General features: G+C 38.7%; 1 protein-coding gene across 2 annotated transcripts in view; it reads left to right on the top strand.

Annotated features, from left to right (window-relative positions):
- Positions 1-13,003, top strand: part of FBN2 (fibrillin 2) — a 191,112-nt gene that overhangs the window by 109,240 nt on the left and 68,869 nt on the right. For both annotated transcript variants that reach the window (XM_068422044.1, XM_068422045.1), the window contains exons 21-25: positions 4,100-4,237; positions 5,477-5,527; positions 7,171-7,296; positions 10,234-10,461; positions 11,348-11,473. In XM_068422044.1, the coding sequence (XP_068278145.1) occupies positions 4,100-4,237; positions 5,477-5,527; positions 7,171-7,296; positions 10,234-10,461; positions 11,348-11,473 (669 nt within the window). The remainder of the gene's footprint in view (positions 1-4,099; positions 4,238-5,476; positions 5,528-7,170; positions 7,297-10,233; positions 10,462-11,347; positions 11,474-13,003) is intronic.

The following is a 13,003-nucleotide window of genomic DNA, read 5'->3' as shown; positions in this document are numbered from 1 at the left end:
GATTTGTCTGGTGTTCTTGGTTCAACTTTCTTGCCTTGCCAAGATTTTCTTAAGATAGGAAACTGAATGCAAAGACTTAAGTTAAGTTTCCATTCAATGATGGAGTCTATGTATGCCTTAATATGTTTTTTAAGTGAATGCTACTTTTGTGCCTAAACCTTCTCCTAGATTTCCTTGTAGCATCACTGGCCAGTAAAGTTTAGTATTGTTTTTGTTCTTTTTTACATTTTGCTAATTTCTTGATATGACCACACTAACCTATCCTTTTTTTGTACTGCTTATTTTTAATCTTGTTGTGTTCTCCAAAGGTGCTGCAAGTTCACTAAGGGCCTAACTATAACAATGTTCTGGATTTACTTTGCAAATGGTTTCCATTTAAATGTTTACAGTGTGAGGTCCCATTTGGCCTGAATATTAGTGATAAGTAACATAAAATGTAAAGAAAAAAAATACCTGAATAGTCAGATAAGAAGTGAAGAATAGGAGCCACCTATATGCTGTGAGCCTAATCATTAATTTTTTGCATTGACCAAAATTGTCTCAGGAAGAGTTTTCTGTGTTACAGGTGAAAATATGTTAGGACAGAAGGGTCAGAAGTACAGCTAATGCAAGACCTACAAATTTATACTGTTAGAGCCCAGTTGTATGTTTCTCTACCTGGGCAAAATTTCCATTAGAATTGGTAGTGATGGGAGGAGGGTAGACTGGATTATTGAAAAGTGAGTAAAGAGTTGGAAGTTACAGGTAGTTCACTGTGTGGAGAAACTTGCAAATGCTCTTATCAAATGTATGCCATTTAAAATCACTAAAATAGAGCAAGTTTTTTTTTCCCATTACTTCTGCAGTGAAAGACTTGTATATTGAAAGTATTTGCCCTACTTTTTTTAGTGGATTGCTCCCGTAAGGCATTCCTGTAGCATCAGGTATGAAAAACATATGCCAAAACATAGATGTATGGCTAAAAGAGTGTTGTAGTTTGGGAATGTGTTGTACTCATGTTCATAAGAATGATCACAGTAAGGTAATGTCAGATTCTGACCCCTCTTTGGTTTTTCTTTAATTTCAAATTTGCTCTCATATCAGAAACAGAATCAGTCCTACAATATAAGTTATTTTTCTTTCTCTCATGATGATGATTAAAGTTATTGAACTTAAAAATGGCACAAAATTTTTAAGTAAAAGCACATGACAACAATATTAGAGTAAGAAAGGATTAACATAATGTCACTGTTAATTTTATTTTTACAATTTATTGCTCCAATGAGTTTGTTGCTACTCGGGTCTTACTGCTGGTTCTCACTCAGGTTGTGGACTCAGGTCATGTATGGTACATTGGAGTGATGTGGAGAAGCTATATGGCTGATTCATGTTCTCTACTCAGTTTGTGGACAGAAGACTTCAGTCTGTCAGTTTCTCTGGTTCCTTTGCTCAGTCTGCTCAGCCTCAAGGCTAAAGAACCAGGTGGCTTGAGCTATTTGCATCCATATTACCTGTAAAAATGGAGTATAGATGTGAGCCATTTGTCTCTTTCTGTGAGCTCTCCTGGGTAGAGAAAAAAATGACTTGCTGAAATTACAGTCAGAATTCCAGTCATAACATTTGTGCTCAAATTTAAGCTCAGCCTCCAGCAAATGAAGGTTGTTAGTTCAGCAGTTATAATAAAAGCATTTAGCAAAAATGTTGACATATTTTGCATTTGTTTTACTTGCACACTGACAGTTTCTGTAATATTGATGCTGTACTCTTACAGAAAAAAAGTGGAATTGTTTTTGAAATACATCTCTTGTGGTACAAGTGTTGCATTGCTGTTTTGGGAATTGCTTATACAGTAGGGATACTGCCATTTGTGCTTTTTGAAATATGCACCTAATGTATGCTTTTTATGCATGTTTTAGTCAAGGTCTGTGGAATTCATACAGTGCACAATAAGTAGGCTGCCATCTGCTTGTAGTATGCATATATCCTTCTTCAAGTCAGAATCAAAGAGATGCAAGCAACAGAAAGAATGCTTTGATGCTGAATAATAACTTTTTCACCAAAGCAGAAGTCACAGTGACTGCCCATTGGAGATTTCGTCTGGACAAGAGAGACTATGTAAAATAGAGGAAATTAAGTCATAGCCTGAAAAAGATACGACAAGCAGACTTTGACAGGATAATGTAGGTGCAGCTGGTGTGAGGAAAGTCACCTGCTAATTTGTATAGTTTAAATAATTTTTGAGATATTAGTTTGATTTTTCCATCCTGTAAAGTTGGCACTAAAAATAAACAATACTGAGCTCAAGAAAATTCTAGTGAATAAAGCAGTGGAAGCATTTACATTGTGATAACATAAAGCAGCGACATCAACATATGGGCAGCAAGCTGGACGTGGCATAAAAGAGCAGCTAAAGAACCTATATTCCCTCTCCCCATGTTGGTCCCTGAATTTGGGACATACAGTGACCAAGGACATACCCATCCCATGACTGGCTAAGAGCTGACCCAGCTAATGACTGGCCACATTTCATCTTTGGTCTTGTTATTTTAAGCCAAGTCTTGACTGTTAGCTGAAGGCTGATCAAGGTGTGGAAAAGGTGTCTTTTCCACTCTTCTGTACCCCTTGTTTGTTGTGCACTTGTTTAAGTGTGGTGTTCTGCCCCACATGTTTGAGACCAACATTAACCTAAATAATACAACTGTTTTACAGTTAACTGTTAATGAAGTACATTGCCCAGTTTCTAGGGCTGATTCCAGTCACATTCTTGGGCCAATTTTTTTCCTGTTACTTTAGCCAAAGAAGGGTTGTGCTCTCCGTGGTCTACATAACTTTATAACATGACAGTTTTGTAGAAACGGTGAAGTTGTTTGAAAAATATAAGCTGGAATGATTCTATCTTAAGTACATTGCTTCTAAACATAAGTTATTAGTAATATTGATCAACAGTACCTAATAGATTGTCTGGCTTTTTGTATATATAATATACATAAATCTCAAAGCCAAATCCTATTCCTCTTTCATTATTCTTCATATTAAATTCATCTGGGCCACTTGCTTAGCTTTGAACTGTGAGTATGAACATGCATTTAAACTATTCAGGCTGATCTCCCAATCTGGGTTAGATCTTCAGACTGCTTTTGCTGTCTGATCACAAAGGTTGTTGTCTGCTTCAAGAAATTTTATACCATTTGAGTGTAACATTGTAAAGGTATTGAGCAAAGGTGCTGTAGGTACAACTTTAAAGTATGTAACTGATTTAGAATCTAACTAATATTTTTTTTAAAAATGTCTTGGACACTGAAAGCGTAGAGTTTAAGACTTGAAGATTTGGGAACCTAAAAGAGAATTTCAGAGAATTCCAGGCAGCAGAGACAACAGTTGTGGCTGAAAATCTTCCCTCTGCTCAGTGGCTGTCTAGCCTGGGCAGCAGTCAGAAGGTGCTGTCTGACATGGCTGGGCACTTACTAGAATGGGTTTGACCTGAGCTGGTCTGGGTTCCCAGCCTGGCAATCCAATTTGTGATTCAGGAGCTGGGTGTGCTGGGGCTGAGTCCTCAGGAGCACAGAGTGGACTATAACCTAACAGCCGTGTTCAAAGGATACCTAATGCACCAGCAGAACCAGACCCCTAAAAGAACATAGCACACTCCTATAGCACACGTTTTTATCTTTTTTTCCTTCCTGACAGCCTTGCAGGTTCACTGAGTGAGAGAGAGGCAAGAGCACCTAGATTTCATAACCCAGTGGTTCAGGCAGTCAGCTGGAAGGGGGAGTCCCAGGTTATGATCTCTGCTTTTGTTGTAACTTGTGTTTTTTAGATTGATCAGTCACTAGATAAAATAAATAAATGAATCCACCACAGTATCTGGAGGACTTCTGCTAGCTGTGAGACCTGAACTATAAAATGCCTCAAGCAGTGTGCTCTATTGCTCACTTTTGGTGATAGTGCTATTTCTTTGCACCACTTATAAACTAAAATGTGTGGAAAATGACTCTGATGGAAGGTTTTCTTTTAAAAGAGAGCCTGCACTCCCTTGGTACTCTGTTTGCTGGTGGCATGAACATGGCATGCCAGCTCTTTTTGCTGTGACAATTCCATATTGTTTTCTATTTCACTGCAGATAGCCTGAAGGGGACTTGCTGGCTCAACATCCAAGATAGTCGCTGTGAAGTCAACATCAATGGTGCTACACTGAAATCTGAATGCTGTGCTACCTTAGGAGCCGCTTGGGGCAGCCCATGTGAGCGATGTGAATTAGGTATGCTCTCATATCCTGCATCTTTTGGGAGAAGAGAGGAAGTACCACTAGATAGATTCTCACTATTTTCTGTATAGAAAACAAACAGACAACACAAAAAAACTATGAAATGAAATTGTCTTAATTAGCATCACTTGTAATCTCCACCATCAGAAATCATTCTAATAACTTTGAAGTTACCAGGAAATAACCTGTGAATATATCTTTTAATAATTACATGTGTTTCATCTCCACAGGACTGTGCATTGGGGTGGGTAAATACGGACTACAATAATAAGTGACATATCTGGTAAAAGTCTTGAGGGCTTTTTGTGTTGTGGGCTGTTAACACTTCTTCCAGCTGTTTTCAAACACATATCTTATGTACAATTATTGATTGCAGAATAGTACTACTATTAGATTACAGGGCTAGGTCTAGAATTTGGAAGCAGGAATGCTAACTGTGTGCTCTAGTTTGTGGAAAAAATACTGTGCCGCATTCTCCCCATAAGGTTTGAATAATGCCACTTGCAACTGAACCAGTGTCAGGACTTTTTAACGTTTCATTTTTAATTGGAACAGTAACTGTAGGCACATGTATCCCATCTAGCAATCATGGTGCAAACAACATCCAACAGAGCTCTTAACTGTGCAGTGCAGCATCAAGCAAAAATATTACTTTGGACTTTAGGAAGCAGCATGGTCAGGTTTGACTGGTAAAGCTAACCAAAAACTGATCAATCTAGAGACCTAATTAGCTCAGACTAGGAGTATTTGGCCATTTAATTTCCTATTCTTTAACTGGTTAAATTTCAGCAAGCTTTCATATCACTACATCATGCTATATTTTACATGCATATCCTAAAATAATATCATCTTTCAGATTCTTTATTAAGCTGCAGTGGAAAAAAAGCCTTTAGTGATAACTGGCATCACTAAAGCTTTAAATCTTCAGACAGCTTTACTGGAAATTTACCTTTCAGCTACATCTGAGTGCGGAGATACATATGATTAGATGCTGAGCATTCTGGTCTCCATTAAGGAAAGCACATGAGAAAGTAATTGTCTAAGATTTCCTTTCCTCAACTATTCACTTATTTTAAGTAACATGTATGAGTCAGTACTTTTCTTGATCGAAGCTAGAACACCTTATACAGTCAAATTATTAGGGAATTGTGAAGATACATTTACTTTTAAATTATTTACTCCTATATTTTTGTCATTCTAAAGCAGTGATTTATCTTTCTGGCTTGATTCCAGACACAGCTTGCTCAAGAGGATTTGCCAGAGTGAAGGGTGTTACCTGTGAAGGTGAAGTTTTTGCTTCCTGCTCAAGATGTCACTTTTTTTTCCTTGGAAAATGAGATAAAAGGAATCACAGAATCACAGAATCACAGAATCACAGAATGTTAGGGATTGGAAGAGACCTCGAAAGATCATCTAGTCCAATCCCCCTGCCGGAGCAGGATTGCCTAGACCATATCACACAGGAACGCGTCCAGGCGGGTTTTGAATGTCTCCAGAGAAGGAGACTCCACAACCTCTCTGGGCAGCCTGTTCCAGTGTTCGATCACCCTCACCGTAAAGAAGTTTTTCCTCATATTTATGTGGAACCTCCTGTGTTCCAGCTTGCACCCATTGCCCCTTGTCCTGTCAAGGGATGTCACTGAGAAGAGCCTGGCTCCATCCTCATGACACTTGCCCTTTACATATTTATAAACATTAATGAGGTCACCCCTCAGTCTCCTCTTCTCTAAGCTAAAGAGACCCAGCTCCCTCAGCCTCTCGTCATAAGGGAGATGTTCCACTCCCTTAATCATCTTCGTGGCTCTGCGCTGGACTCTCTCTAGCAGTTCCCTGTCCTTCTTGAACTGAGGGGCTCAGAACTGGACACAATACTCCAGATGCGGCCTCACCAGGGCAGAGTAGAGGGGGAGGAGAACCTCTCTTGACCTGCTAACCACACCCCTTCTAATACACCCCAGGATGCCATTGGCCTTCTTGGCCACAAGGGCACACTGCTGGCTCATGGTCATCCTGTTGTCCACTAGGACCCCCAGGTGCCTTTCCCCTACGCTGCTCTCCAACAGGTCTGCCCCCAACTTGTACTGGTACATGGGGTTGTTCTTGCCCAGATGCAGGACTCTACACTTGCCCTTGTTATATTTCATTAAATTTCTCCCTGCCCCAGGTCTCTCTGAATGGCAGCAGAGCCTTCTGGTGTGTCAGCCACTCCTCCCAGTTTTGTGTCATCAGCGAACTTGCTGACAGTGCACTCTATTCCCTCATCCAAGTCATTAATGAATATATTGAATAGTACTGGTCCCAGTACCGACCCTTGAGGGACTCCGCTAGACACAGGCCTCCAGCTGGACTCTGTCCCATTGACCACCACTCTCTGGCTTCTTTCCTTCAGCCAGTTCACAATCCACCTCACTACCCGATCATCCAGACCACACTTCCTCAGTTTAGCTGCGAGGATGCTGTGGGAGACTGTGTCAAACGCTTTACTGAAATCGACATAGACCACATCCACAGCTTTACCATCATCTATCCACCGGGTTACGTCCTCATAAAAGGCTATCAAGTTGGTTAAGCATGACTTCCCCTTGGTGAAGCCAAGATCTATTATGTTGAGATCTATTATGTTGTTGTTTTTGTCAGGCATAATCATGTTGACCTTAGATGAATGCCTTCACAAAGAAGTGTTATGTTACACTGTTGGAGAATATCAAAATGATAGAAAGAGAATGGAACTGCTCCTTCAAATTACGTTTAATCCCTTCAGTTTTTCCATTCACTGAGCCAGATGCTTGTTTAGAACAGTGCTCAGACCCTAATACAGTATGAATGAAAGCCTCTCGATTTCTTTCACATAGTTTAAATTCTCAATAAAGCTGTAGCTGTCTCCTTCAAATTAGCATATAACTCAACTCTTTTTGTTTCCCCAACAGATGTAAATGAGTGTGATGTTTTCCCAGGGGTTTGTCCCAACGGGCGGTGCATTAACAGCAGAGGCTCATTTCACTGTGAGTGCCCTGAAGGACTGACACTGGATGGAACAGGGCGAGTGTGTTTAGGTAAGTGCACACTCAACTCTGCCAGCTTGTTAGCGGTGTCCAACAGGTGTCCAGAATTATTGTCAAAGGTGTGTGAAAGGGTGTTTGGTTTGTTTCGAAATTCCCTCCAAAAGCAGTTTGTGAAGCATACGTTTTAGTTTATGCTTGCTTAGATATCAAGTGCCTGTGCCAGTTCAGGGAAGAGCTGTTAATACCTTGGGGGAATATGAATGTTTGTGTTAAGACTTGTTTTACCCACAATGCAACGAATAGGTTTTGCTAGATTGCTGCCCTTACTGTGACTCTGTTCATGAGCAGAAGTGTCTGACTCCTGGGAGCTAGATGGTAAGCAGTCAGCTGGACAGCCGGCAACTTGTAATGCGGTGTGAACAGTGCTCTTCTCTCTTGCTATTTAGTCATTTTGTGAAACTCAGAAACTAGCACGAAGGTGCTGGTGCAGATTTGTTTGAGAGTAATCAAAATGACTATAGATAAAAATAAGACTTCATCTTTGTTGTACAGATTAGTATCTTCTACTGACAAAACATGATGTCTGTGAAGACATACATTTCTCTAGAAAAGACTTCAGGTATAAAAAATACCGAACACCTATGTAAGCTCAAGAAAACATAAGTATCCTGTAGCAAGTGTAGTAAGTGTTATTAATCTGCATCTTCTGGAATCAATGGTCAGAGATGAAAAAAGATAAATTCAGGGTATTAGTAGTTTAGAATAGATTCTGGAATCCATATTAATTTTTCTTGCGAGTTCTAAGGACTATAAAAATATGATTACTGACAGCGTTGATTTCTTTTAAGAAAATAGTGCAGCAGAACAGAAAAAAAAATTCAGCCCTTGCTTCAGGTCAAGGATTTTCCTACTCTAACCTTTATTTTTTCTTTCAACAGTGTCCTCTTTCCTCAAGCAGATTCAAATTTATGGAAACACTTTTGCTTTACTTGCTCTGTGCCTTACCAATAGCTGATACAAACAGTTACCAGGTTGTGGTTTTTTTTATTGTGAATGTAATTCTAGAGATATTTTTTAAAATAAGCAGAATTTTGAAATTAAGTAGATGTGTACAATCAGTATAAATGTCTCAGAAAAAAGTAACCATGCAAAACCAATGCACATATCTGTTATGTTTGTGGATATCATATGCAATTTTGCATGTTAGGTTTTACTTGATATTCCACTCCCCCCCAACCCTCCCAAACTTAGTAATTCTGTTGCCAGTTACTGGCCATCAACCCTGTATTATTTCTCAATGAGAAATTTGATAAGGACAGCTGTGAATTAAATTGTGGTTGACTGGTAGAAATAATGAAAAGTTGGAACAAAGGAGTCATTTTCAAGCAAGACACAGGATTCCTTTACCCTCAAAACCATGTTCCTATTTCTTATTTTAATGAAAAAATGGCCTTTTCTATTACAAGGTATGTGCATTCTCCTATGCTACACAAGCACTGTGCACTATGTCATGTGTTTCTGAAATATGTTTATTTCCTGCAGGATCCACTACAGTGATTTTAGTGCAAACAAATACTTATTAGCAGTATGTTTGCTGAATCTCTGGAAATGAAAATAAATATGATCTTGGTGTGGAAGAGTTTATAGGAAACCATGAGTGTTCTTTGAACAATTTCCATTTCTTATGCTTGCTTCTAAATTGTTTAACTTCAGATGTGTATAGGGTAAATTTATGTTATAAATCTGCACAACTTCGAAGGGCTTGTATGGAGAACAGTTCAGCAGCTTGTTTGTGTTACTTTTAGATCTTGCAGCTTCTCCAAAGCATTTTGCACTGAGTATTTAAGAGTTCTGTTAATTTGCTGAAGCCTAACTTCTAGTCCAGTATATCATATGAGACATTAATGGTTATATTTATTCTGAAACTACAGCTTGACCTTCAGTCCATTTCAGTCATGTCAGGAGGCTCTAGAATATGTCCAGAAGTTACTTTATCAGACATGGTATGTCCTTGTGAGCTTCCTTGCACACTGAAAATAACTGTTTTCCTGGAGAGCATTAGGCTACCAGTAAATTTTCTGTACAGTATCACAGACATCTTCTCTAGCACTGCTGTAATTGTATTATTTACCATTTTTTTGGAATTTGGGCATAGAAATTCTCCTGTGTTGTAGAAATCAGTGTGTAAAGACTTAACAACCCATGTTTATACTAATTTTATATTTTAACAAATACTAATATTTTTTCTAAAACTTTTAAACTATTTTTCTTCACTGAAATACATATAGGTGAAAAGTGTGGAATGTACTGATGCTTTCAAATGGGTTATTTTTGTTATTTTTACTGTGTGTGAGATATAACAAAGCTGATATTTTCTGTGTACAAACCAGTGTGTGGTACTTTTCCTGACAGTGGGGTATGCAAGTACAGATTTTGCCTGCACACTTGGTTGATCTGTGTTTTGGTTGACCTGCTTTTCTGCAAATGGTACCCTTGAGTATAACCATAATTAATTTTTCTGGAAACCATATTGTTTTCTTCTGCTAACTGGTGTTAAAGTAAGCCTAACTATGGTCAGCAATTTTTTTTCTATATTCCTTGTATTATTAAAGTAATTTAATAATATAAACATAGTTAGGAATATTTTTTTAACCATGAATGCAGGTTAATTTGTAAATAAGAATACCTGATAAAGTGAAGAAATATATGTCTCTGTCCTTTCAAATACACGTAGAAACTTAAAAAGCACAATCAAGACAACTAAAGAAATGCTTGTACTTTTATGTGGTACAACAGAGAGCCAGAAACTTAACTGTAGTGCAATATTAGCAGCTTCAAATGGTTAAATGTTGTGCAGAGTCTTGAGCAGAAACCTGTCTCCCAGAAGCTGAGCCTCGTATGTACTTGTGCCTCAGAAATAGGTGCTTCTGAAAAACAGAACACTTTAGCAAAGTGTGAAATGTCTATTTGTTATTGTAAAATGAGCAGATATTCGCATGGAGCAATGCTACCTGAAATGGGATGAAGATGAGTGCATTCAGTCTGTGCCTGGCAAGTTCCGTATGGATGCCTGCTGCTGTGCTGTGGGTGCTGCCTGGGGCTCTGACTGCGAAGAGTGTCCTAAGCCTGGCACCAAGGAATATGAGGCTCTGTGCCCCAGAGGTCCTGGCTTTTCCAACAGGGGAGATATTCTAACTGGCAGGCCATTTTATAAAGGTAAGGTTCATTCTGGGATCTGAAAATGAATTATAGGTACATCTGAGTGAAGATTCTAAGAAAATGCCGGGATCTGTGTCTATATTTGTTATGTACTTGAGATGAGAGATGTTATAAAGATGCTTGCTTGAAAGAGCTGACCTTACAGGTGGGAAACTCTCTGCTTGCATGGTGCTCAAGAGTGTTGCAGGAGCCTAATAGGAAAAGGTGCAAAGTTTGAATTTGGAAAGGAGAAAAAGGAAATGACTGTGACAGGACTGAAAGAAGGGGAGCTCTAAACGATGAGAATAACAGAAAATGTGCACCTTTTCTAAGGTAGTGCTTTGCAAAGAGTGAACTGAAAGTCAGATGAAGTTCCATAAAGTCAAAAAATTAAGATGTAAATGTAAAATGTTACTAAAATTTGGCGAGGGTTCTCTGAGAGACTGAAGAAGGATGAGCTCTTTCTATGGTTCGCAGAATTAATAAGTGATTAAAAGGGAAGGTTGTCTGTTGCATTAAAATTATGAGGGCAATGATAACAAGGCACTGCAGTGATAAAGAAGTGAACAAAAACGTTTTGTCCAGTTTTTACTAGCTTCAGCTCCTGTAGAACAAAAACAAAACTGAAGAGGCTGAAATGTTAAGAAACTAGATCTGAGATATTTTAAGTGACTGAGAGGTGAGAGGAAAAACTGTAAATTTCTGTGTGCAGAAGCTGAGGTGATCTGGTAATGTCATTTTTCCGTTCTCCTAACCTGTGTAGGAGGAGGTCATCCCACCAGTCCCCTGCAGCCCAAACCCTGCCTTTTATGCCCAATACAATCCGTAAGGAACAGGAAATTGCCATTAATTATATATATATTTCTGCTTAAGAATGCTCTTTTATTTTGTTTTTATTTCATAGATATCAATGAATGTAAAGTGTTCCCTGGTATGTGCATGAATGGTAAATGCAGAAACACAATTGGAAGTTTCAAATGTAGATGTAACAGTGGGTTTACTTTAGATATGGAAGAAAGAAACTGTACAGGTAAGTCGTGCATTTTCCCCAGTTTTTCCTAGAGTCATGGAATACTCCAGGTTGAAAGGGACTTCAGAAGATGATCTGCTCCAACCTTTTGTGGGAAAAGGAAACTAGATGAGATTATCTAGCACCCTGTCCATCTTGAAAATATCCAGTGATGGGGACTCTACCACATCCCTGGGGCATTTTAAAGGAACTTGCACTTGTTGCATAGCTTGGTGATCTGGAAACTCGATGTCATTATTTCCTTCAGTTTCTAAGAGCTTATTCTTTGGACAGAATGGCCAACTGTCTTAAGTTTACCTTTGAGAAAGTGATTCTTTAATAAATGCAACATTCTTCTTCCACATGTACATTAGGCATTTTTTAAATTGGTGTTAAATCTGCTCAGGTCATGCTCTATCAGTACAACCTGAAAAATCAATAAGGATCACCAGTGAAGCCAAGTCCAATGTTTTAACATACACATTGACTTAATTTACGTTACTTACTCTCTGGTCATTGTATAACCAAATGAACTTAGAGACTCCACTGCAAATTAATTTTCATTTTGATTTGATAGCCAAGCACACACAGAGGCAGCTCTGCAATTCGGACATCAGTGCAATGTTAACTCAAGAGGAGACGTGCATTTAATTTCAGTTTAATATTTTGTTATTTACTGCCTGGAAACTGAAACAGAAGATAAGCTTGATAGTTTTCTGGTTATGAGAACCTGGATGCCTGCATTGTAGGTGGCTCCGTACTGAAAATGAAGGACTTTTTTTGTACCACACAGGCGTCTACGAGGAGTCTGAGTAATAGTAGTCTGAGTAATATGAAGTGTGGGTGGTAAGGCATGTTAACAGAGGTTGGTCTGGATATTAATGTTGCCTCAACTGGTGATTTCCTTGTTTTTATAGTGATTGCATTGATGAGAAATGCATTAAGCAAACTTTATTTCTAAACTGACAAGAACAGGTCAGAAAACTTCTCCCTACAAAAGCTTTTTTTTTTGGTTCTGTTTTCCATTGAAAGTTTGTTCTGATGAAAATGTTCCACTGAGCAGCTGTAGAGAACGAGGTTTTATTAAGTTGAAGACTTTTTTTTTGTTCTAAATTAGCAACAAAATGTTTTATAAAGCCTGCAGGAGACCACATAGTCTGTAACATCCCAGGCCCACCACATGGGTTACCATCTGACACCTCCACGCATCTGTGTGTGAGGACTGAACTGTCTTCACCCAGCAGAAACCTGGCCATGGGGAATGACAAAGAGGCAAAAGAGACTCTTGCATGTGGTCAAAAAAGAACTGTTTTAAATCTTTAGCAGTTTCTTTAGTTAAGCTTATACTTGCCTAGTTTTTATCAGCCACTTACACAAATGTGTCTACTGCCCAGCTCACTAACTTGTTGATACTCTTCTCTGATTCCTTGCTCCCTGGACTTCTTGGATGACAGAACCAATCCTACGCCATATCCTGGACGAATATCTTCATTGTTTCAAATATTCTCTTATTTTTATTCCCTGTAAAGATTTCATGATTTCTTAATATGT

The sequence above is a fragment of the Nyctibius grandis genome, chromosome Z, assembly GCF_013368605.1.
Source record: "Nyctibius grandis isolate bNycGra1 chromosome Z, bNycGra1.pri, whole genome shotgun sequence".
NCBI lineage: Eukaryota > Metazoa > Chordata > Aves > Nyctibiiformes > Nyctibiidae > Nyctibius > Nyctibius grandis.
This window is presented reverse-complemented; position numbering and strand designations above follow the sequence as displayed.